This window comes from Notamacropus eugenii, chromosome 4 (genome assembly GCF_028372415.1).
Source record: "Notamacropus eugenii isolate mMacEug1 chromosome 4, mMacEug1.pri_v2, whole genome shotgun sequence".
NCBI classification, from domain to species: domain Eukaryota; kingdom Metazoa; phylum Chordata; class Mammalia; order Diprotodontia; family Macropodidae; genus Notamacropus; species Notamacropus eugenii.
In genome coordinates, this window is record NC_092875.1 from 126,520,142 (window position 1) to 126,547,021 (window position 26,880).

Genomic DNA, 26,880 nt, shown 5'->3' on the forward strand with positions numbered 1-26,880 from the left:
TGTATCTTTCCCAAGCCTTCAATGAGTGCAAAGGAGCTACTCTGGATGAAGGTAACCCCTTAGACTCAAAAAGGGTAGCAATGAGAGCCATCATGAGGTCTTCCCAAAGAGTATAATTGATTCGAAGAGGTCCTGACTAAGCCAGAGTTATAATTGCTTCCTCCTCACCCTTCACTTCTGCTTCCCTGAGATAACTCCCTCTGAGTCAATTGAAAACTCTAAGGCAGTCCTAGAATTCCCCCTTTTCCTTGCTAACCTGTAAATGAGGTAGCAAACCTAGTATGGGAAAAAAAAAAAAAGCAAAGTCAGAAAAAAATCCTAGGCCAGTTCAATTGCTGTTCTCCCTTCCACATACCATAATCCTCAAGCCACAGTTCACTTTCACTGATACACAATGGAAGCTTATATAGTGTTCAGGGTTGGGTTGGGGTTATGTCACAGTGACGCCGTAGTCTGGAACCTTTTTTTGTTTCTCTAGTTTAGTAACTTCAACAAGATTCAGTTGTTATTTACAAATCACTCTACGAAAATCAGAATTATTATTATTATTTTCTTTTCCTTCTTTGCTGAGTTTTTAACTGGGACACCCCAAGTCAGTTCAAACTGGGAACAAGCCAGTCTTTCAACACCTAGTTTTACTACTCTGACCCAAGGGACAGTATAGATGTTTTTTATATACAACACTATTCTTTAAGGAAATTTCAGTAGCTTTTCAAGCATGACCTCTCTAATGGAGAGAAATGTCATTAAGATACAAAGGGAAATTGTACTGTAGAAGCGGTCATATCACAAGTTCTAAGCAGTGCCTGGGGGATAATTCAGTCCTCTTTAGTTCAGTCTTATGTTTAATCAATTATTCTATGTGGTCCTCTCCTCATCTTTCAACATTCAAATAATATAGATCATAACTCCCAGACCTAGTGAGTGGTAGTCAGTGTATCAACAGCCAAGCACTATGTTTGGTGCTAAGGATAAAAATACAAAAAATTTAAACAAGCCCTTCTCACAAGGGCCTTACATCCTAATGCCAGTACATATGTACAAACTGTCAACAGGCAATCACATCACAACTTATGTGAAAACCAGTTTTATTACGTGAGAAATTAACTTGCATGTTAAACCAAAAGAGTTCATAATTCATACAGAAGTTTGCATATTTATGACAGCAGGAAAAAGGAAGGAGGAGATACCAGGAAAAGGCATGGCATGAGAGGGGACAGGTACAGTAAAGTCAGGGAAAATGAAAAAAAAAAACTCTCCCAAAGGGGAGGAGCAAGGGAATTGCAAAAGTCTCTTTCTTTTCCCTTGGAAAATGCTAGACGATGAAGATAGGAAGGTCTGCTTATTTGCAAATGACCCCAGCTGCACAAGCATTTTGACAGCCTAGTACAGACTTGCTGGTGCCTATCTTGCCTCCCAAGGGCACAAGGGGAATCCAGCTTGGGGTGCAAACAACAAATTATGTCAACTAAGGAGTGGGAGGTTCAGGAAATAGGGCTTTGTCCTTGACACATTCAGAGCCTCCTGAATGCTCTGGGTCCAGTGTTTCTGGAAAAGATCACAACTCATAAAGTCGAGCTCAGGGCCCCCCTTAAAGATCCTTATATATGTAAACATATATAAAATAAGTGTAAAGTAAATAAATAGAAAGTAGTTACATACAAGATAACATGGAAGAAGTGCAGTTCACGGTCGGGAGAACCAGGGAAGGCTTCATTCAGAAGATGGTGCTGAAGTGGCATCTTAGAAAAGCGAGAGAAGAGGGCAGAGTAGAAGCATAAACCTGCTACTGTGCTCCCTCCCAACCCCCCCAAAAAACCTATAAAAATGACTCTAAACAAATTCTAGAGCAGCAGAAACCACAAAATGACAGAATAAAGCAAATTGCCAGCCTAAGACAATCGGGAAGGTTGTAGGGAAAGATCTATTGTACCAGATTCAGAGTGGAGCGCAATTCAACATGGGCCACACCTACGCAGACTTAGCAGGAGCAGGCTTTAGGGGACTGAATCCCGGTTGGCTGCTGTGGATTCCAGACTTTTCAATCCTCAAATGCTAAAGACAGCTTCAAAGGTCAATGGGAAGGGTCTCTCACCTGGCTGAGGAGGGGAGCATGGTCTGGCCCTAGCCTCTGCCCCAACTCCAGGGCAGTTGCAGCCACTACTGAAGCAGAGGCTGCTCCTGGAGCCCTCCACTTAAGCTCAAAAATCAATTAAGCTATAGATTCTTACTTTCTCTGTGAAGAGATATTTTCTTACATCATTGGTGATGAGGAACAGTAAATCATAAAGCCAGAAGAAAATGAAAAAGCTAAAACTCCTGAATCCATAGCCTCTAAGGAAAATATGAAGTGGTCTCAGGCCATGGAAGAGCTCAAAAAGGATTTTGAAAATCAAGTAAAAGAAGCAGAGCAAAAATTGGGAAGAGAAATGAGAGTGAAGCAAAAAAAAAAAAATCATGAAAAAGAAGTTAACAGCTTACTAAAGGAAACCCCAAAAAATGCTAAAGAAAATAACACCTTTAAAATTAGACTAACCCAAATGCCAAAAGAGGCCCAAAAAGCCAATGAAGAGAAGAATGCCTTAAAAAGCAGAATAAGCCAAATGGAAAAAGAGGTCCAAAAGGTCACTGAAGAAAATAATTCTTTAAAAATTGGAATTGAGCAAATGGAAGCTAATGCCATTATGGGAATTTAAAACTATACAAAATTTAAAACTAAAGCAAAAGAATGAAAAAATAGAAGACAATGGAAAAACAACTGACCTGTGAAATGAATCCAGGAGAGGCAGCTTAAACATTATTGGACTACCTGAAAGCAGTGATCAAAAAAAGGAGCCTAGACATCATCTCTCAAGAAAGTATCAAAGAAAGCTGCCATGATATTCTAGAACTAGGGGGTAAAATAAAAATAGAAAGAATCCACCAATCACCTCCTAAAAGAAATCCCCAAAAGAAAACTCCTAGGAATATTGTTGCTAAATTCCAGAGTTCCCCTGTCAAGGAGAAAATATTACATGTAGCCAGAAAGAAACAATTCAAATATTGTGGAAACACAATCAGGATAACATAGGACTTAGCAGCTTCTACACTAAAGGATTGGAGGGCTTGGAATGTCATATTCTGGAGGTCAGAGGAGCTAGGATTAAAACCAAGAATCATCTACCCAGCAAAACTGAGTATAATCCTTCAGGGGTAAAAGTGGAACTTCAATGAAATAGAGGACTTCCAAGGATTCTTGTTGAAAAGACCAGAGCTGAATAGAAAATGTGACTTTAAAATACAAGAATCAAGAGAAGCATGAAAAGGTAAACAGGAAAGAGAAATGATAAAGGCATTATTAAAATTGAACTGTTTACATTCCTCCATGGAAAGATGATACTAGTAACTCATCAGACCTCTCTCAGTATTAGGATATTTGGAGGGAAAATATATATGTATATGTGTGTATGTATGTATGTATGTATATATACAGTATATATGTATATGTGCATGTACATATGTGTGTGTGTATAAGGCCAAACTTAGACTATTCTTCAAACATATGGTCTATTACTGAACCTGAAGTCTTGTGAGATCATTAAGAGCGCCTAAAACTTTAAATCTTTTGCATCCCCTTTTAGAACCTAGGGTCATATCCACACTATAAAGGGACAGAAGAGAGAGAGAAAGAGAATGAGAGAGTAAGAGAGAGACAGAGACAGAGACAGAGAGGCAGACAGAGACAGAGAGAGAGAGACACAGAGAGAGAGAGAGACAGACAGAGAATTTGTTAATCATTTACTGGCTTACTATGTGGCAAGCACTGTGCTCTAAGGATTCAGATACAAGCAAGCAAAAAAATGCCTGTCTGAAGGAAGAAAACAGGGAAACTGGAAAGGGGTGAGAGTAATGTGTGTGGTATAATGGCATAGAAATGGACTGAAAGTATGATGGAGGAAAAAAATCCAAGCAAGAAATCGTGTAATAACATAGGAGTTTCCAGGGACAGAGTCCAAGGTTCTGAGGTAAGGTGATCATGATGATCATGGATGATGCAGAGTTCTATGAATACTGGTATGCAGGTGTCAAAGTGAAGAAACAATCGACAAATTGTCAGGCAGCTGACAATAGACCCCTTCCAAGTAATGTCAACATTTCATCCTCTTGGAATTCTAAAGCCTGTGGTAAGAAGAGAGTGAAGTTCCTCTTATGGAAACATCTGCATGTTTATGAACATGCATATAGTTTCCACCAAAACTAAAGCAATGCTCTTCTCTGTCTTTGGATAGATGCCCCATTGCAGTGAGTGTCAGTGAGGTTTTGAGATTCAGTAAATCAGTACATGAGGCTGGAAAAAGTAATGATGTGTTCTAGCCTTTTACCTCTCTAAAGTTTGAAAACAGTTAATATTGGTGTCCTTTAACCGTAATACACACCTCCTGTCATTTGAATAAATAACCATACCAGTGTCCTAGAAGACCTTCTTGGATCTAATAAGAAAAAAAATCTTGATTCAAAACTAGGTTTTCAATTTATTTTCTTATGTACATTGTGATAAACATTGGGCTGACTAGATTGAATTGCAGTTGTTATTCATAGGAAGTTGTCCATGAACTATCATCATCATCATCCTCTCCCCTCCCCCCAGACTTCTAACAAGCAGTCCTCATCTCTTGAGCAAACTCCTTTCTCTCCCAGCTCAGCAGTTTCCATCACGGTCATCATTTATTTATGTGGTGCTGCAAACTTGTAGTCATTAGACTGTGAGCTTCTTGAGAAAAGGAACTGTGTTTATTTTTATTCTTGGTGGCACCACCTCTTAGCACAGTGCCTGGAACATAGCATGTGCTTAATAAATACTTGTTGACTTGACTTGATGCAACTATAAGACATTCCATCTCCCACCTCTATGTCTTTATAGATGGTCACTCCCTCCTTGCCACTGACTCTTAAAATTCCTAGCTTCCATCAAAGAATAACCCAGGTGCTATCTCTTGTAACAAACCCCTACCAGACCCACCAGTTGTTAATATTTTGTCTAAATTACTTTGTATGTGCTTGAAATTTGCTTACTTGTGTAGCGCTCTCTCTCTCTCTCTCTCTCCCTCTCTCCCTCTCTCTCTCTCTCTCTCTCTCTCTCTCTCCCCTCCACCTCCTCAACCCCTCTCCTTCTCTTTCTCTCTCTTCCCCTCCCTCTCCCATTTCTCTCTCTTGCGTTAGAAAGCTTCATGAGGTCACAACTGTTTCTTTGTCTCTGTATCTCCATTGTCTAGTATAGTGTCTAACTCACATACTAGGCTCTTAACAAATATCTTTTGATATTGAATCTCATCTTCTCCTCCCCATGGTTGGAGATGATGATTTTGTGCCAGACATTGACCCTATAAACATATAATTCTTTCCCAACTCTAACTTTATGCCTTACCCCTAAATTCAATAGTCCCATTGTCTGTACAAACTACAAATACTAATTTCCTTAACTATTTATTTTGGTTATGATCGTAGAGCTGTCGACTATAGGGATTAGAAGGGTCCTTAACAATCATCTAAGCCAAACCCCTTATTTTGCAGATGAGAAAATGAAGAAGTAAAGGGGCAATTGACTTGTCCAAGGTTACACCATGAATTAGTGATAGAGCCAGACTAGAAATAAATTCCTATAATAGTGTTCTTTCTACCAATGTTGTCTGTATGTTCATTACATGTTGGGTAAAGTCAGTGTTTTGAGTGTTGGATGGTAATCCCCTGGAGCAGGACCATCTTTGTGTCATGGACCTCTTTGGTAACTTGCTGAAGCCTATGGACTTCTCAGAATAACATTTTTAAATACAAATGCATATAGATACTAATAAATAAATACAAATACAAATAAAATGTATAGGATTACAAAAGAAATCATCTACATTGAAATATTATTATAAAAATATTTTTAAAAATCCACCTCAGTCTGTGGACCCCAGAACTGTTCTAAAGGATAAGTCTGTGTCTATTTAAAATGTTTTGTTTGCTGGTTCTTCCAAGGGAGTCCAACTCTGATTTTTACTACTCCATATGCTCGTAAGTTGCATATCTATAGCACTTTAAGGTTGATTAAAATGATTTATGTATGTTATCTTGTCTGATCCTCACAACAACCTTATGAGGTAGATGTTATTATTATCCCCATTTTATAGATGAGAAAATTGATGCTGGGGGAAGTTAAATGACTTCCCCAACATTGTACAGGTAATATCTAAGGCAGCATTTAAATGCAAAAGTTTCTGATTCCCTAGACCAATATGTAATTCACTATGCCACCTAGTTGTCTTATCATGAGAGAGAGGTGACCTTTGGTTCTCAAAGGCCACACTAGTTGAGTAAAAGGCCTTGGAAGGTCCTACTCAACTGGCTAGGTTTCAGCAACGAAATAATATCTCTTGCTGGAGAACAAACAGTCCACTTTGGAAAAGTTCATCAACAAATGATTGGCCACCAGGTGATCAAAATTTTAAGTCATAGAAATGCTTGGAGACCATCAAGTAAGAGAGCAGAGCATTTATGGTCATGGAAAAGCAATGTGGGAGTCAGATGTCTTGGGTTCAAATCATGATTTGGATGTTTACTAATCTGACTTTGTGTGAATCATTTAATCTCCATAAGCCTTGTGACATATAAAAAGTTCAAGAAACACAGTTTTGTAGTAATTGATCATTTTATTAATCATGCTAGCATATAATTAATAAAAGGGTGATTGGCATTCTTAAATGCCAAAGACCCTTCATAGAACCCCCTCAATGCTTATATGCCCTTGGAAGAGTGGGTATTCCTGAGGGTGACCATCAACTCTGATTGGTTAGCAACTAATAAGAAGATGAATATTATAATGAGAAGTGAGCTTATTCTAATAAGGGTCTGGGGGACATGACTCTGATCACTCAGTCTTGGTCATATCACCCATTTCATCTATGAAACTCCATCTGGGTAATCTAGACAAAGTGGGTTATCCACTTCTACTCAGACCTGTCTGAGTAAAACACAAAGGGTCAGAATCCATCAGTTCACTCAAACAAAAATTTCTTTGCCTACTGAACAGATCTGAGCTTTCCTGTTGGGTCAGTTTCTCCCATGATTTCATCTCATCATGAGCCCCCCACTTCAAAGGCTGCCTGAATAACCTACAGGGGCTGATTTGTAAAGGAGGAAAGGAAGGGGAAATACCTTAATCCTAATTCAATAACTGGTTATTAATATAGGAGAGAAATAATCATTTCTCTTAGCCTCATTCTCCTTATCTGCAAAATGAAGGAATTGTCTTCCGAGGTCCCATATAGCCTTATATCAATGACCCTAAGGAAATCCCAGATCCTTGATGTATCAAGCTAGGCACTATACTGAGGTAGGAACTTTGATACAAAGTAGCACTGCTACAGAGGGAAGATCAGACCTTGATATTTAACCACATCCATTTCCTTTCCTCATTCTAGTTCTTGGACATCTCAGTGAAGTGGACCACACAGGAAACCTTTCCTCCAAAATACCTTCATTATGACCCCGAAACATCTCGCCAGCTGCTGTGTGACCAGTGCCCCCCAGGCACTTACCTGAAGCAGCACTGTACCACAAGGAGACAGACCCAGTGTGAGCCTTGCCCCCATCACTACTACACCAAGAGCTGGCATTTTAACGAGGAGTGTCTATACTGCAGTGGAATGTGCAAAGAGCTGCAGTATGTGAAACAGGAGTGTAACAGCACTCACAACCGAGTGTGTGAATGCGTGGAAGGAAGGTATCTGGAACTGGAGTTTTGTCTAAGGCACACTAGCTGTCCCCCAGGATTTGGTGTAGTACAAGCAGGTAGGTGGCTGATTTCCATCCCCAATAAAATTAATTAGTGTTTTACCTAGTACAGGAGAGTCACCAGAGTGAAAGACAGAGAAACAAACTTGTTCTGATGCTATAGCAGGATAGTAAACTCCAAAAGAATGGGAGAAGCTTCCTGGGGTATACCTCTGCTATGGACCATTGCCAAAAGAGCTGCTCTCTGAGGAATCCGGTGCTACTAAAATGCAATTTAGTGACAAGTCTCAAATGTAGCAAATTACCCTCTAATGAGAAACATGATGGATTGCCCTTTTTTCAAAGGCGCCTACTCTGGGTTACACTGTTTATACCTGATAAATACTCCGTTTTTCATTTGGAAGCTGGCTGCTTCAAGCTACAATGCTTTTTGACAAACATCAGAAATGTTAATTGATACCAAGAGAGTAATTATACCAATATTAATGAGGCGCCAGAGCTGCAACAATGCACAGTTATAATAAATTATGTCAAAAAATGGGAGCCATTTGGGAGCGCATATTTTTATTATTAAAAAGAAAGCCGGCTCTTCCTTTGGCAGGGAATTCAAACATGTGCTGTGTGTCTGAAAAGGATAAAGGCTGGAGCAATGTGCCTTCAGTATTTTTATTCTTCATTTTAGATGAAACAAATTGTTAAAGCCAAACCTAAATGCTCATCTACAGACAAAGTGTTTCCTTTCCTTTATATTTTGAAAAATAGGGTGGTGTGATGGTTAGAGAACTGTCCTTGCAGACAGGAAGAGCTAGGTTCATCTGACACACACTGGCTAGGTTCCCCAGGCAAGTTATGGAACTTCTTAGTGCTCAAGGTGAGTGGCATCAACCTCAAGTAGAAATGGAGACCGCTAAACCATATGTAAGGATTCCTGCAGGCCACATGTTGACTTAGAAACCCACATATTAACGTTATCCATGTTTTATCATATTTTAATTTATTTTATTAAACATTTCCCAAATATATTTTAATCTGCCCTCTTCACCACCACCTCCCATCCCCAACACACATACACTTGGGAGTGTTGCTGGTGGCATGGCCTACTGGACAGTGTTTAATACCTCTACCATATGCGACTCTATAAGATTGTAAAGATGGCAACTTGTTTTCCTCACCTAGGAATATCAATTAAATCATATGTTCTGACCTATTTCCCTGATCCTATATTTTGAGAATACAAGTTTGGGTCACACACCATGGAGTCATCAAACAAGCTGATTTTTGCTTACCACATTTATAATTCCAACATAGCCCATACATTTATACTTGATTTTTAGAATATTTCAAAGAATTGTGGCATTTTAGAACTAAGTTAGCCTTTGGAGATTATCAGTCCAACTAAGGACAATAAAACTAAGGGATACCTGCCCAAGATCACAAAGACAGTAAGTGAAAATAAGAAGGTCAGACAGATGATGAACAGCTAGGTGACTCCAATGGCTAAAATACTGGTCCTGGAATCAGAAAAATTTTTAAGTTTTTTTAGTTATATACAACTCTTTGTGACCCCATTTGGAGTTTTCTTGAGATTTTCTTGGCGGAGATAGTGGAGTAGTTTGCCATTTCCATCTCCAGCTCATTTTACAAATGACAAAATATGAGGTAAACAGGGTTAAGTGACTTGCCATCACACAGCTAGTAAGTATCTGAAGCTGGATTTGCACTCATGAAGATGAGTCTTCCAGACTCTCGCCTGGTGTTGTATCCACTGTACCACCTAGCTCCAATTCAGCCTCAGGGACAGGATTATTATTATTCCCATTTTATAAATAAACAAACTGAGGCCAAGAGAAATTAAGTGATTTACCGAGGGTCATAAAGCTAGTAAGTACTGAGGCATAATTTGAACTCAGTTCTCCATGATTCTACTGTTCTATACGCTACACCGCCTATCTGCCATTGCCACTTCTGTCCCTGTAGAATCACTCTACAAAAATCACAGAATTTCAGACGTGGAAGATACCATCTCATTAGCAATGTAGTTCAACCCATTCCTGAAAAAAGAATTCCTTCTGCAGTATACATGACAGTACATCATCATCATCACCATCTCTCTCTTTCCCTCTATCTCTCTGCCTCTCTCTTTCTCTCTCTCTCTCTCTCTCTCTCTCTCTCTCTCTCTCTCTCTCTCTCTCTCTCTCTCTCTCTCACTGTAAAATTAATTTTCTGGGAACACTTGAGGGAGGAATTCTGCTCACCCAACCCTCCCTAGCTTGTAATGAATATAGGATTATTAAAAATAATTTAATAATTTTAATCTAGACTGCAGAAGAAGTGGACATTTTAGATTTGAGTGAAGAAATTTATAGAATAATCAAGCTGAGAAATAGGTACCTTCTTGAAGGGAGCATGAAACCATGTTTGCAAAGAGAAATGTCAGGCCAGAATTCTCAGGACAAAGGCAGTCATTCTACTCAGCCCACCACAGAAGACCTCATTTACTTCTGTCTCCCCCCCACCTCCCATTTTCCATGAACACACAGGCTATCCTCTCAACTGGAAAATGTTTTCCAACACAAGCAGAAGGAAGGATATGGGATGTCTGTTTCCAAAACATTAATCTTCCCCCATTCCTCCCCCTTTTTCAATGAAATGCCTCTGCAACTTGTTTTCTTTTCCTGACCCTTCTATACTTCTAAGCCACATGAAATTTCTTATACCAGAATGGTAGCATCCTCCAGCTGTATTGCAGGTCTATTTCTGCACATTCTGGTGATCCTAAGGACTGTGCTTCATATTTCTGCTCACATGAAGTTAGGAAAGAGGGTCAGCTACTTAGATTTATACTCAAATACTAGAAAGATGCTACATCATCTCTATGGAAGCTCTTTCCACCAATGTTAATTTCCCCAACAACTCTTTCAACCAACATTCATTCTATAAGTTAATTGTTCATTCCTAGAGAGTTATCTGAGGCACACAGAGAGCTTAAGTCACTTTCCCAGAATCACAAATCACAGCCAATATTGGAATCCAGGTCTTACACATACCTCTGCCTTCTGGTATCCCTGACTACTCAAGTCATGGGCCACCTCTACCAGGAATCCTTATCTGATTCCTTTTAGTTTTCATGATTCCTCCCACTTTCTCAAATTGCCATGCTATATAATTATCTGTTTGGGTTAACTGGGTGCTGCAGTAGATAAACTGCCCAGCCTGGAGTCAGGGAGACTGATCGTCCTAAGTTGAAATCCAACCTCAGATACCTATTAGCTGTATAACCCAGAGCAAGTTACTAAATCCCACTTTCCTCAGTTCCTCATTTGTAAAATGAACTGGAAAAGGAAATGGCAAACCACTGCAGTATTTTTGCCACAAAACAAAAGCAAAAAACAAAAATAAAAAATAAAAACAAATGAGGTCAAGAAGAGTTAAAAATGACCAAAAAATACTTATCTGTTTAGACATAACTCAATAGAATATAAGCTTCTTGAGAACTGAGGCAACTTTTTTCTTCTTTTTTTTCTCTTTATATCTAAAGCCCTTCCAGGGATGGGGAACCCGTGGCCTCAAGATCACACATGGCCTTCTAGGTCCTTGGATACAGCTTTTTGACTAAGTTCAAGTTTTACAGAACAAATCCTTTTATTAAGGGGGTTTGTTCTGTGAAGTTTGGATTCAAAGGGCCATACTTGAGGACCTAGAGGGTCACAGGTGGCCTCGAGGCCACAGACCCACCCCTACCTAGCATGTGGTAGGCACTTAATAAATGGTTGTTGAATTGATTGGATTCCTTACTCTAAGATGTTGTCATCCTCTATAAAATAGTATAATAGTGTCTAAAATAAAATTATATTGGAGATTTCTGCAGTAAAATTATAGTCCTTTGATAGTCCAGTCACTAGGTCACACTATCCCTATTTTTCTAATCTTATAATAAAATAATAATTAAAATAAATTTTCGCATTACTTGGTATTAATGCATCTTAGAAAACATATTGAATGAAGAATAGGAAGGTATTAAGAAGTTTCTAAAATTTCCCTTAAAAGCTTTTTCATTGCTACTCTTTGTTCACCCAAGTTATTAAATACCCATTGGTTGCAAAGGAAAAAGAAAACATGGGTTACCAAATGAGGGGCTAGCTTTGAGGAAGGCCTGGGTTCAGTTCCTGCCTCTGATGGATCTTAACTATGTGACCACAGGCAAGTCTCTTAGCCTTCCTGTGTCCTCTAGGCAGCTCTCAAAGGTTATAAATTAGGGGCCTGTTATTTTCCTACTTTGGCAAAATTAAAGTTCCTCCTGCAAAGTCCTCCATAATGAAGAAATCATAGGTCTAGTTAAAAAGAAAAAAAAAAAGCCAGGATAGAAGAAAGAAGGAAGGAAGGAAGGAAGGAAGGAAGGAAGGAAGGAAGGAAGGAAGGAAGGAAGGAAGGGAAGAAGGAAGAAAGGAAGGAAGGAAGGAAGGAAGGAAGGAAGGAAGGAAGGAAGGAAGGAAGGAAGGAAGGAAGGAAGGAAGGAAGGAAAGAAGGAAGGAAGGGAAGAAGGAAGGAAGGAAGGAAGGAAGGAAGGAAGGAAGGAAGGAAGGAAGGAAGATAGATATATAGATAGGCAGATAAATATAAATATATAGAATAGATTATAAATAGGATCTTCTATGTGAGAACTAACAAGCTTTTCTGAGATGAATATTAGTAGATTAATAATAATAATAGCTAACATTTATATAGTGCTTACTACATGCCAGGCACTGTGCTAAATGCTTTATAATTATCTCATTTGATCCTCACAACAACCCTAGGATGCAGGTGCCATTATTATCTTCATTTTTACAGATGACGAAACAGTTCAACAGATTTAAGTGACTTGCTTAGGGTCACACGGTTAGTATCCGAGGCTGGATTTGAACTCAAGCCCTTCTGACTCCAGACCGAGAACTCTATGCACTGTGTCACCTAGCTGTCTCTAACTGGGAGGAGAATTACACATTTCTCTCCATTTACATATTCCAGTAGTTAGCTCTGTATAGCATGCTCCTGTTGTTCAATGCGTTTGAATGATCTCTTGTTGTAAATATAATTTAAATACTGCTAACCCACACTAGATGGAGATATTTTCATATGCAAATACACTGGCAATATTTGACATATCCATGCATAAAAGAGAGTATTGACATTATTTATTTTAATGGCATTTTTATTTGTTGACTGGTTCAAGTTCTTCCTATTAATGTTTTCTCTAAACATATCAAATCTCTTCCCGCAGTGCACTGAAATGCCCATACAATCTATACTTCCTGTAAGTTATAATGGCTGTTCTCTTGAACACAACAGCTAAAGCAAAATGGGATATCATCGAACATCTATTATGTTGTTCTATGGCAGGTTTACATTTTGGAGGCAGCTCTATTTCCCTTCCTTTGTTCAGCACTTTATTATATTGTAAAATTTTACTTCTTGAGGTTAGCACATTTATTAGGCAGTGTGTATGCTGATGTACAAGGCAAGAAAGAACATCACTAGTGGCTGGTTAGAATTTAGAGACATGACATTTAGATTACATTAATTCCTAGGAATGATTGAACAACATACAGAAGTTATTTTCTACCAGAGTCCATGATTTTTCAAGAACAAAAGTTTAAAGGACTCAGTTGACATCTGTTCTTTCCTGACCATTCTGCCTGTGGTATAAGTGAACATAGAAAGTCATTCTAAAGAATAACGTGGTCTACAGCAGTGGAGATGACTTAGCAGAGGACTTTTTAGAGGATTTTCAGAACCATACTAATGCCATACCTGCTGTGAGAGTCTTTGATTCTGAAGTGCTAAACTGGCTGTTTTCCTTCCTGAAGGAACCCCGGAGCGAAATACCATTTGCAAAAGGTGCCCAGATGGATTTTTCTCAGATGAGACTTCCTCTAAAGCACCATGCAGGAAACACACAGATTGCAGTGCCCTTGGTTTCCAAATGGCATCAAAAGGAAATGCAACTCATGACAATCTCTGCGCTGGAAAGACAGAAGCAACTCAGAAATGTGGAATAGGTAATTATGCTCCCAAAGCCTTTCTCTGGCAGAGTAGCAGTACTTTGCATGATAAGACTTGCCCTAAAACCTCTTCCTTTCTGCGTCTTTGGGCATTTTTTCCATCTAGTATGATTTACGCTGACTCATTCAATGTCATTCAGAACCTCCCTGCCTCAGTTTATTCAACAGTCATTCCTGAGTGTTGTGTTGTTTATGGCTATGATCTTTCATGTCCATATCTACAATTTAATGAGGATACTTAAAAAATTACTATTATCTCATGCATTCCTACTTCCTGCCTGACATAGTCTTTTCTACCTTCATTTGGTCCCCTTTGTGCCTCATATTCAGATATCATTCATTGGATGCTAGGGAAGGAAGGAAGGAAGGAGCAGGGGTGCAGAGTGGGCTGTTGAGAAAAGTTCAAACAGTGGAATTAAAGGTAGATCACATTGTCACTTTCAACTAACATGCATATTATTGTCTAAGGTAGAAGAGAAGTAGTCTACAGAGAAATAGGATATGGACTCCTATTCAAAATAATAGGTCTTTCTACTTGTCCTCTATATGACATACGTTTTTGTATATGGATAATGTGGGACCTTAATATGCTTATTCTGTCTAAGTCACATTCTAATTTCCTTAACAGTAGAGACTATGTCTATTTTTTGCCTTGAATCCAAAGTACCTGTGGATACTAGATACGCATTAATTGAATTTCGTTATTTAAATTAAATTAGAGAAATAGTTAGAGGCAAAGTTTTAGTCATGTTGATATTATCATTATTCTTCGAAATTAACTAAGAAAAAATACTAAGTGCCCTAGAAAACTTGGAAATTCAATTCACCTCAGCAAACAATTAAGTGCCTACTCTGTTCAAGGACATACATGAAATAGAATTTGCTCTCAAGGAGTTTATATTCTATTTCTACAATTCTAACCAGAGTTGCACTATACAAAGAATTTCAGCTAAAAGAATTGTTGTATACAACTGAATTTTAACACAACTTGTCATAGGAAAGTAATATTTCTAGAAATCAGTAGTTTCTCCAGAATCAGAGTCCAATATCATTATTATACTGATTTTCCTCTTTCATCCCATTTAGATGTCACCCTATGCGAAGAGGCATTCTTCAGATTTGCTGTTCCTACAAAGTTTACCCCAAATTGGCTCAGTGTTCTGGTGGACAGTCTGCCTGGTACCAAGGTGAATGCAGAAACCATAGAAAGGATTAAACGAAGGCACAGTTCTCAAGAGCAAACCTTCCAGCTGCTCAAGTTATGGAAACACCAAAACAAAGACCAGGATATGGTTAAGAAGATTATTCAAGGTATGATATTCCAAATCAAGACCCAAGCAGGGATTCGAGAGAAATATTTTCATTTGGAAGTGAGAAATAATCAACTTCCCTGTTGAGTATTATGGAACTGATGATCCTCCATCTTGAATCCTTGCAGGGGACCAAATAATATGGTCAATATGCTAATGTAATATAAGATGCCATTTCCCCAAAAGGAAGCAGAATTTGTTTTCCTCTTGTTTCTTTTGGAAACCAAATAGAGGTACAATGTAAGAAAAAGTTACTTTCAATTCTGAGAGTCTGGTAAGGCCCAAATAGATTGTAGGCCTGCCTCCTATACCTGGAGTTTGATTTCTTATTCGATTTCTTATTTAGCTAGCAAACAAGTCTTCTAAACACTATGGGGCTCAGTTTCCACTTTAATCAAGGACATATGTTGTATTTATTTGTTAAAGCACCTCACATTTATCAGGCAAAGTTTATAAGCTCAATAATCCTCATGATGCAACTTGTTTTTCAAGAAACAATTTTAAGAATTTATGTTGTAAGAATTAATGGCACTATATCTGAAGTTACAATTTTTTTCAGTTAAAACTCAGAGTTCAATAAAACAATTCTATTAGCTGGCACTCATGGCCTAGTGCCTTAGTTGGAATTTGTTGGAATTCTGTCAGCAGAATGAAAACAAACATTGTTGGAGCCAATATAATATTTTGGACAATATAGTAGAGATATTGTATGACTACTATGGAGGTTCAAATCCCTTCTCAGATATGTAATACTTATGTGACTCTTGGCACGTCATATAGTTTCTCTGGGTCTCAGTTTCTTTATCTGTAAAATGAAAAGGACATAATTGATGATTCTTAAGGTCTTTTTCCATCAATGATTCTATGAATGGGGTTCTTTTAAAATCAGGTATTTATGAACAGCATAAGAGATTTTAAAACATTCCTAGAGAAATCTCTTTTTCCTTTGTTCATGGACACAATCCCAAAAATATAATCCCCAAACCTTTTTTATACTCAGCGAACCAAAAGGAAAAGTCAAACTGCATCCAAAGTGAGTTATAGGTCTTAGGACACGTAGATCAAAAGGCAAGGCAAAGGTTCTAGACCAGTGGATATTTGGTATCCATTCTGAAAAGGAAAATTCAGGAAAACATTTTCTGAATACACATTTTCTGTAGACAAATGACCTAAAGGATAATTTCTTTCTTAGTGTAAAAGTCTCAGACAAAACAACAGCTGGTTGCTTTCGTTTGTTGCAGATGGTAGATTTCTTATGAAGATGAAAAAGGGAGAATAAAAGTTCTTTTCAATAGGATGATTGCCCCCTAAAACTGAGAAGGCAGTGTCCTATTTAAATAGGGCAGCTTCTCTACACATTTTCATATCATAGGTCATCTCTGAAGTTTTCTCTTTATGAAGGCCATTTGCTTATTTATTTCTTAGTATTTTTTCAGGGATTATTCTCATTATAGGAATTGCATGAGATTATTTATTTATTAAAGACTAACTTGATATCACAGAAGTTAATTTTGGTTAGAACATATTAATTATCAAGAGAACAAGAAAATATTTACTTGACTACTCTTGAGCAGCACACTACCCATTGATCAGGATTGTCATTAATTTTGCCTTGGCTAAATCCATCAAATTTATGCCCAGTAATGATGGTGCTCTTGCACTTGAGGCCTGTTGGATTTTAGAACTTCTCTGTTTTTCAGAATTGGGTTCTGTGGATTGTGGTATTATTAGAGCCTTGATGACATTATTGAAATAATATACCTACTCCTCCCCAAACAACCCAACATTCAAGTAATCCTAAATAATATAAATGACTATTGTCTATTGACTTTATTCCATTGTGATTTTACTGCTCTTTTCAGATTAAGTTATTGGATTCTCTCAATTATTATTATTTTAATCAACTTATTATTTTATATAATTTATATCTACTTAAGAAAGGAAAAGAAAGGTTATCCTCAGAACAAAACCATCACATATTGGCTTTAGAGACTTTATCAGGGGAATGTGAATCCAATAGCATCTCTTTCTGATTCCTAATTTACACAGATATTGACCTCTGTGAAAACAGTGTGGTGAAACACATTGGACGCTGGAACCTCACCCTGGAACAGCTCCGTAGTCTGATGGAAAGCTTACCTGGGAAGAAAGTAGGAATGGAAGATGTTGAAAAAACGATGAAGTCATGCAAATCAACTGATCAGATCCTAAAGCTGCTTAACCTGTGGAGAATAAAAAATGGAGATCAAGATACTCTGAAGGGTTTGGCACATGGACTGAAACACTTAAAAACATACCATTTTCCCAAAGCAATCCTTCAGAGTCTAAGGAAGACGGTCAAGTTTTTGCACAGTTTTACAATGTATAGATTATACCAGAAGTTATTTCTAGAAATGATAGGGAACCAAGTCCAGTCGAGTAAAATAAGCTGCTTATAACCAGCCATGACCTTTGGGGTGGTGTTCACGCACACAGTGAGATGATGGAACATGTGATTGAGTTGTTCCTCAATCTCTTCATGAGGGTGGGAGAGTGTGTGGAGATGCATTCTGTTGTTTTGGGCCAATATTTGGTAAATAAGCGACTAGCCTGGTGATGTGTAAGAGACAGTATACCCCCAAAGTTCAGTACACCCCAATCTTGGATCTGGTTCAATACCTACTGACTCTGTTTCCCCTTTTACTGCTAGAAGTAACTCAACTGGAAACAATAACCCAGACAGAAAATGTTTTTACTTCATCATGCCTTACTATGTACGGGAATGTCTAACTGGGAGAACTTGGAGTTTTCAGCAGTTCTGGATGCTTTTATCCAAAGTCCATTTCGTATAAAAGCTCCAAATGTGCTGATAACACTAATGCAGTATTTGCTATTTATATTCATTCAGATAGGAAGTTTGTACATATTTATCATTTTAAATGGGAATTGTATAAGACAATTTTAGAAAGAGAAATTTATATTCTGTTTATTATTATGACAAATGAAAGTGATAAAGTATATATATTTTTTTGATGGAGACTATGTAGCATTTCCTAATAGGTCCTGCCATTCTCCCTCCCTTGAGTGTTGTTTATAATGTAATTTTCATTGTATAAGCTATGATATCTATGGATAGGAAAAATGTATAATTTAGCTGAGTTTTTAATGTGGGAAAAATGTGTGATATGTAAATTATCTGCTCTGAGAAAGTGAATGTATCTTATTTAAAAGATTTTATGATTTTACTTTATAAATCTTACCATTAAATTTTTTTTCAGTGGACTTTTCAGTGTTTCACTTTTTACTGCTTCTGCTTCAAAAGGGCAGTTAGAGATTTGTGCTTCCTCTATTTTCCCTGCTCCACTTATCTTGCCTTCCATTGATTAAGAGCCCAGAGTGATCAAAGTATTAATAACTGCCTGTAATTTCAGCAGAATATATAAGATATGGCTTATCCAAGATAGCAGCAAATATTGGTAGATGGCAAAAACGTGTACTCACAAAAACAAGCAAAGATGAGATCAAAATGATCAGAACCTCAACCTTGGAAGGCAAGTGGCATACACTTTAGTACTTGAAACAGAAGCCAGGATGGAAATGAAATTCTGAGGTTCATCAGTAGATGGAAAGGACCTCAACTCAAAAGCTTTCTTTCCTTACTTACCTTTCTGTTTCCTCCTGGAACTCCTATTACATCAAAACAAATGACAAGATAATCAACCAGAAGGATCCTCAGAGAATACCAGATCAAAATTCCCTCTCTCCCCATGCAAAATACACACACACACACACACACACACACACACACACACACGATGAAACTGAGTCTAGAGGTCAAATAGCCATGAAATGATAAACCTCTCAGTCAAACCCATGTCCAACACCACAGTGACTTTGACAGTATCACATTGCATTAGATTTAAAGGGCTAAGTTGGAAGGCATTGCACTGGTTCTCAGTTTCTAATGCTGCTTACGCTTGTCTCCTAATATTCCTTCTTGAGCAGCTCCACCAAGAGAAATGAGGACTGGGAAACTAATTCAATCCAAAAAAACTTTTTTCAATTATTTATTCAGCAACTCTAGCAAGAGATTTTGTTTAAGTTGAGCAAATGTCCAAGTTCTACTCTTCCATCTCATTGATCTCATATTCCAGTTAGCTACTAAAATCATTTTCCTAAAGTGCAAGTCCGATCATTTTACTCCCCTACTCAGCAAACCCCAATGGCTTTGTATTGTCTCCAAGAGAAAATACAAAATGCTTTTTGGCATTCAAAGCCTTTTATAACCAAGGCCCCTTTACTTTTCCAGTCTTCTGACACCTTACTTTTTAATACGTTCTCTTCATTCCAGTGACACTGGTCATTATCAGCTGAAAGGACCAAGAAAAGTCTTATGTGGAAGATATAATTTAAATTGAATATTAAAGGAAACCAAAGATTTCAAAAGGTGAGAGGGAAAGAGGAGAAAATTTAGTTTGTAGATTTTATAACAAATAATTTTATAATAAAATATATTAAAAATATATAAAAATAAAATATATGTAATAAAATAATTGAGAATCTGTATTTCTCACCAGTCAACAAAAACATAGCGATATCCCTATTTACATTAATTACACTTTATGCCTCTCCCTGAGACACTTAATTTCCATTTACCAAGTTGTTAAAATTAACACTTTTTTTCTCTTGGAAACAATTGGTAAACATTGCCAATGTTTGTTGGAAAACCTACCCTGATAAGCAAACTAGAAGTGCCAAAAAATGAAGTACTCTGCTTCTTCGATGATGCTTCTGTCCTCTGCAGAGGACACTAATGACAGGTGGACTTAGACTGAGTATCCCACCTGAATCCTCATACTTCCAGGAAATAGGAGACAAGGCCTCCAACTCATTGGGGTTCCCTAATGGCCAGTTTGGGAAAGACATGGACAAGTCTCACAGGATGGGCAAACATACAGATTTCAATCTGTATTACTGGAGGAAACTTCCAAATCCATGAGATCCCAGATATAATTAAATATTTTCAGAAAGGAGACTAATGAGCAAATGCAAAAGCTAACACTGAGATCAGAGCTATAATTATCTGTTGACTCACCCTACACAATCCTATTGGTTTCTCCTAATGTATACATATATTTACAGTGATTGTTTTATTCAGTATTTGCAACCTGTATGTTTTATTTTCCTAGAGTATTGGAGTGGAAAGTGACTTTTGAGGTCACCTTTTCTAACTCCTACTTAGAACATGAATCTCTTCTATGATATTCCTGACAATTGGCCATCCCACCTATGCCCCAGGAACATGGAGAGAGCATAACCTCTTCTGCCAGCCAATTACATTTTTAGACAGCTTTAATTGTTACACAGTTCTTTCTGATATCGAGCTAATTTCTTTTCCTCCCTTAACATTTACCTTTTGGCCTTAGTTCTAGCTATTGGAACCAAAGAAAACCAGTCTAATCCTTCCTTCATCTGACAATCTCTCAGGCACAACTATCATGTTCCTCCTAAACCAAGGGTTCTTTTTGGTTTTGGTTTTTACATTTTGATAACTCTAATCCACTATATTTGATTTCTTTTTATTTTAAGCATTTAAAAGCATTATTCTGAAAAGGGATCCATAGACTTCACCAGACTGCCAAAGGGGTCCATGATTCAAAAATGGTTAAGGACTCTTTTCTATAGGATAAGGAACTCTAGTACCTTCAATTAAGTCAAGTCCTCTTACCATCCTCTTTGTAGACATGCTTTTAGATGCGCTTTTCAATGTCCTTCCTTCATATGTGATGCTCTGACTTCATACTCTTCTAGTTATCTAAATAGGATTTTCAAAATGTACTGTAGAACAATTATCATCTCCCTAAGACAGGGAAAAAAGAAACAGTCCTCAATTTCAAGATGCTCATTATCTAACAGAGGAGAAAACAATCTGGTCTCAGACGCTTACTTATTAGCTGTGCGACCCTCATCAAGTCACTTAACCTGTTTACCTATTTTTCTTATCTGTAAAAGGAGCCGGTGGAAGAAATGGTCAACCACTCTAGCATCTTTGCCAAGAAAACTCTAAATGGAGTCATGAAGAATCCAATACAACTGAAATGACTGAACAAAAAGACATATACAAACAAGATATATACAGAATAAATTGGGCATAATCTCAGAGGGAAGGCACTAAAGTTATGGAGCACTAGGAAAGGCTTCTTGCATGAAGAACAATGTTAGCTAACATTTAAAAGAAAGTCAGGGAAGACTATGAAAGGAACTTTTTGCTATAACTTTTGTGGTTTTGTTATTTTAATTTTATTTTTATTGATTTCTCTCATTTTTATATCATAATCATTTCTAAATATAAAAATAACCCTCATCTGCCCAAACTTTGTAAATATATTTTTTAAAAAGCTCATAAGCATAATATTAAAATCATAATAGATAGTCCTGTAAATAAAAAAAGTCCTACATAGACAGTCAAGTCTGACTGTCTTCTTATAGTGATACCAGAGCTATGAGCCAACCATGTGGAATAGATCTGAACAAACTCTGGGCATACTCATTGATCTAGTGATGCTCCTACCAAGTCTATTCTTGAAAGAGACCCCCAAAATAAGAAAAGTCTTATTTGTACATCTCTTTTGAATTGGAAATTAACTGAAAACAAAGAGGTACCCATCTATTACGGAATGACTGAACAAACTAAGATATGTGAAAGTAAAAGAATATTTGCTGTGTTACAAGAAATTATGAAAGAGAGAAAAACTTGGGAAGATTTGTATGAATTGACACAGGGTAAACAATTTATACAACGTTGATAGGCTGCATCTAGATGGCACAATGCTGGACCTGGAGTAAGGAAGACTTGAGCTCAAATCTGACCTCAGATTCTCACTATCTGTGTGACCCTGGGCAAGTAATTTAACCTCTGCTTTCCTCAGTTTCCTCTAGTTACCCCCTATTTAAGTGGAGATAATACTAGCACCTCCCTTCCAGGGATATTGTGAGGATCAAGTGTGTGGAGCCTAGTAAATGTTATATAAATGTTATTTATTTTTATGATTTAAAAACTCTAGGCAATACAATGATTATATGATTTCAGAGGACCAATAATAAAGAATTCTACTTCATCTCAGTTCCCAAAAGTTCTGATAGACTAAATATGCCAAATGAGATCTACATTTCCGGACATGGCCAACATGGAAATCTGTTTTAACTTGACATGCATACTTGTAAAATTCATCTGGAAGAACAAAAGGTCAAGAATATCAAAACAATGAGTTTTTTTTTTAATGGGAAGCATTGTAAATGTTGTTACAAAGCTTTTGGTTTTTGTTTTTCTTTTTGCATGCAGAGAAGTAAAAGGGAGAAAAAATAAAAGCTTGGTAATTGAAAAAAAATTAAGTTAAAAACCACCAAACTAATTAAGAGTCAGTGATATCAAAGATCAACAAGCAATCTAATTAATTTATTAATTTCCTTTCATTATTTCTATTCATTGAATTCAAGAAATACTTATTGAATATTTGAATATGATGTTCAATTCAAGACCATGTGATCTTCTCAACTCAACAAAGGAAAAAGAATTCTACTGTGAATATCAGCCACACTGAAATAATTACCTAAAAATCAGTGCAGATGTCAAGTTTCACAGTTAGTTATTGGTCTGAAGGTGCTAACACTTCATCCTGAGTCAGTTTTCTCCAAGACTAAGTTTTCAGAGTTTGGCACTGATGGATAGTTTATCCATCTGGGATGAGATATAAACAAGGCCAAGGGAGGAAACATTTCATGATCCATTAATTATGGGAAAATGGGATCATTTGCATTAGCATTTCTGGTAACATGTTACTAAAGAAAAATGTTAAGCCCTGGGGAAATTAATATCTATACATAATATGCAATCATGATAAATTCAGTGCCCCACCCCAGACACATCCACAATGGGCATCACTGATCAAGAAAAAAAGACTGGAAATCCTAGCCTTTGTAGAGAATAGGGAAAATCACTGAGTTACTTTTATTAAGGGTGGGAGGTTTGCATTTCCCCTGTGGTCAAGTGACTATTACCTGTGTTATAAGTACAGACTGATTTTTCTCCAACAGAGAGAAGGCAAAAGGAATCAAATAACTCTTCTTTATACTCCAAGTTGTTAAGGAGAATGACGACTTCCTAAAGGAAAAAGAAGGGACATTTCAATCAGGAAAAAAATGGCAATCTGAGATAGAGGAGAGAAAATGATTCTTTTGAGTATAGTGGAACAAGACAAAATTTTACATAAAGGAGAAATAGCAAGAAAAGGGACGTCTAGATATGCAATTAGTATTTAAAACAAATTTGAGGCTTTTTTGAAAAAGAAAGAGGTAGATAGTCTGAGTAGGATGAAACTATTTGCTCTCCCAAGACTACTATAATGGAGCCACAGAATCTATTCATGAGAGCACACCCATTAAGAGACAGGATGAGGAGAAGAATTGAAGTTTTTGGTGATTCCCTGCTCAAGGTTATTGAGGCAGCAATTTACCAACCTGAAAACACCAATAGAAATATCTATTCTCCTCTTTGGACTTGTATCCTTCCAAGATGTGACAGATAGCCTTACACAATATATCAAAATGGGTGACGATACATACTTTTAGTGATGTGTGTGGACACAAATGACATTACCGGAAGAGGCCTAAAATATTACTACCAATAATTACAAAGTCTTGGTCAAACAAGTGCAGGTTATAGGGGACCAAGTTGTATCTTCCTCACTCTTCCCCTCTGAAAACAAGGGATGTCTTTTCTTAGAGGATAAAAATTTTTAGGAAGTGAATATTTAAGACTGTGGTATTTGAGAATGGGATTTGAAATTCTAATCATGACTTAGAACATAGGGTTCCTGATTCTAGGCCAGAGAAAGAACACGCTTAACCAAAGCTAGTATGAATATATCAGGTATGTTGTGAATCTAATCAAAGGAACTGCAAAGTAAACAAAAAAATGGAAGAGGGAAACTACTTGTGTATCTTCTGTACATTCTTAAAGTTGAATACCATAATGGGTAGTCTCAGAGAAGAAATAGGGAGTAGCAGTTGAGACAACTAGAAATTCACAGAAGTCAAAACTCAAGAAAGAAACCACTAGTAAAATCCAGGACCTCAGAGGTCAATACATAAATGTCCAAAGTTTAGCCAAGAAAGAAGAGAAATGAAAGTCATGGGGGTGGAGTGTGAAAGCAAACTTTACTTCATAGGTATTACTAAAATTTGATAGGATAAAACAGATGACTTGACCATGGTTTTTGATGAGTAGCTCATTTATTTCAAAATAAACAAGATATATAAAATTGGTGGTGATGAGGTTGAAGAATTATAATGGAATATTAACAAGGTATACTTATAGGACGAAATCTAAGAAACAAGACTGGAAAAGATGGAAAATATTTGAGAGAAGGTCAAAAGAGTCTTTGAACTCCTCAAGCAAAGTATAATTTACAGTTTTTCTGAGAGATAGCCCACTCAGTCAAAAAACATTTATTAGGCACATATTATGTACTAAGTAGTTGGGAATACAAAGAAAGCCAAACACACAATCCCTGCCCTGAAGGAGCTTGTATTGTACTGCAGGGAACAACATGCAATTAACTGTGAACATGCATATTCCATGTAACATGATGTATTCCATGCAAATGGGAGGCAAACTCAGAGGAAAGGCATTGGAAAAGCAGAAAAGCTAAGAAGCAAAGCTGAAGAGGGGAAGTATTATATGCATGAGGAACAACTAGTTATGGAGATGGAGGAATGGAGTATTGATTTCAAGTAATATCAGAAAGGCCAGTGTAACTGGATAATGGGGAGGAGTAAAGTGCAAGAAGACAGGAAGGGTTAAGAAAGGACCCATTTGGGAAGGGCTTTAAATGTCAAACAAAGGGTTTTATTTGATCCTGGAGGCAAAAGGGAGCCAGTAGAATTTATTGAGTATGTGGTTGACATAGGCAGATCTGAATTTTCCAAAGTCACTTTGGAAGCTAAGTGATGGATGGATTGGAATGAAGACAGAGGAATGCTATGATAACACTACTCCAATCCAACCACATAACCTTGGTATGACTCTGTAAAAGAAATATTAGTTACTTGACCAAGGAAGCTATATATCTCCCCTTTACCATTTACCAGGAGCTATTAAATGAAAGCATATTTTCATATTTAAATTCCCATATCTGGCCCCCTCTGACCTGGCATAATCCTGGTGAATGTGGAGGGTCAAGAGCCTTCACACAATAGTGTTGAGTTAGCTTCTCCCTTTCCAGGAGCAAGCATACAAGACAGGGCCCAAGTTTTCCCAGCAATCATAAGAGAACCTCTTCATATAAATGAAGAACCCATAAAATAGGCATATCTGTTCCATATATAAAATGCTTTAGGAGACCAATGGTTTTCCCTCTAATACTAAATTTTTTCTACTTTTTCTTCAATCTGATTACATCAAAGATATAAACAACTCCCAATGGAAAAATTTACCTGCTACTTGTGGGACCTGAAGAAGGCCTTCCTCTAGTCAAGAGGAAATCAGTTCTGTCATGCCCAATGAAGTCTGATCTTGCTGTGCCATGAGACATGCCCAGCCTTGAGAGAAGCCAGTAAGTTGTAGGACTTAATGTAAACCACAAGTGAGACAAACTCAGCTAGAGTTAGCAGGACACATTTCTTCCTAAAACCTCAGTTTTGCATCTGAGGCCAGGGGAAGAAAAGTGAAGTCATTTGAAATGGAGAGGAGGAGGGTGTGACCACCATTATATTTGTTCTCAATATGTGGAAAATACTCTCTGATGACCAAACCCACATTTTTGGAGGTGGAAATGTGATTCTGCAGAAAATGAAAGCTGACATATCCAGGAAAGAGCAAGGGGAGAAGGAAAGGAGACTCACCCTGGAAAGATGTTATGGGGCATTACACATATTCCAATGTTTGCACATCTTTTTTGAAGGTCCCACAGGCTAACAGGGAAGTAAGTCAAAGAACAAACAAACAGAAATGCAAACATGCAATAAAGTTGCATTGGTGAAGATATGAAATAAGTGGCCTTCCATATTTCTCACTTCACCAGATTTAATGAAGGCAAGGAAAGTACAACTGTATTTCACATGCAACACATGTGAGTATTCTCAGAGAGCAGATGGCATACACTTTCTCAAGTATATTTGATATCATCTAAGATGAATATTTGATTTAGTGTCACCTATTAGGAAAGCAGAGACTGTGATAGTGCCTGGAGAAGGCATAGAAGAATTGGAGGAGCCAGGAGACTGACTTTTGTTCCTGGCTCTGACCTGAACTTTGTGACATCTTGGGCAAGTCCAAGTTTTTCAACCTTGCTACAGGTTGGTAACCTCATTCAAAAAACAGGGTAAATGTGTGTGCATGTGTAGCAGTCCACTTGGAAGCCTGTCACTGAACAAGGAAGAGGACTTGAACAGGTTGTCATTTCAAGAGTTAGTAGAAACAGCTGTAAAAGTTTTCTTAGTCATGAAATAGTGGTGAAAACCACCCTCTCCAGGGAGTCACACTTCAACTCAGCTTTTGACTATGTCTAGGAGAGCTGGAGGGCATACTGGAAAATGATTACTCTTTCATCTCTTGGGAATACAGATTATTTTTCCATGTTATTCTTCTACTCAAAAGGTTAAGATGGCTCCCTGTTGCCTACAAAATCAAGTCCAAATTTCTCTGCTTGACTTATAAAGCATTCCATATGTTGTTACCACCTTTACCTATCACTTTGTCTCCTCCACTATCCCCTGTGATCTTGTCATAATAATCA

General features: G+C 37.5%; 1 protein-coding gene across 1 annotated transcript in view; it reads left to right on the top strand.

Annotated features, from left to right (window-relative positions):
• The window catches only part of TNFRSF11B (TNF receptor superfamily member 11b), a 50,665-nt gene extending 32,298 nt beyond the window's left edge, over nucleotides 1–18,367 (top strand). The window contains exons 2-5 of the mRNA XM_072603220.1: nucleotides 7,443–7,812; nucleotides 13,602–13,793; nucleotides 14,883–15,107; nucleotides 17,156–18,367. Of these exons, the coding sequence (XP_072459321.1) occupies nucleotides 7,443–7,812; nucleotides 13,602–13,793; nucleotides 14,883–15,107; nucleotides 17,156–17,544 (1,176 nt within the window). The 3' untranslated portion in view covers nucleotides 17,545–18,367. The remainder of the gene's footprint in view (nucleotides 1–7,442; nucleotides 7,813–13,601; nucleotides 13,794–14,882; nucleotides 15,108–17,155) is intronic.
• The last annotated feature ends 8,513 nt before the right edge of the window (nucleotides 18,368–26,880 follow it).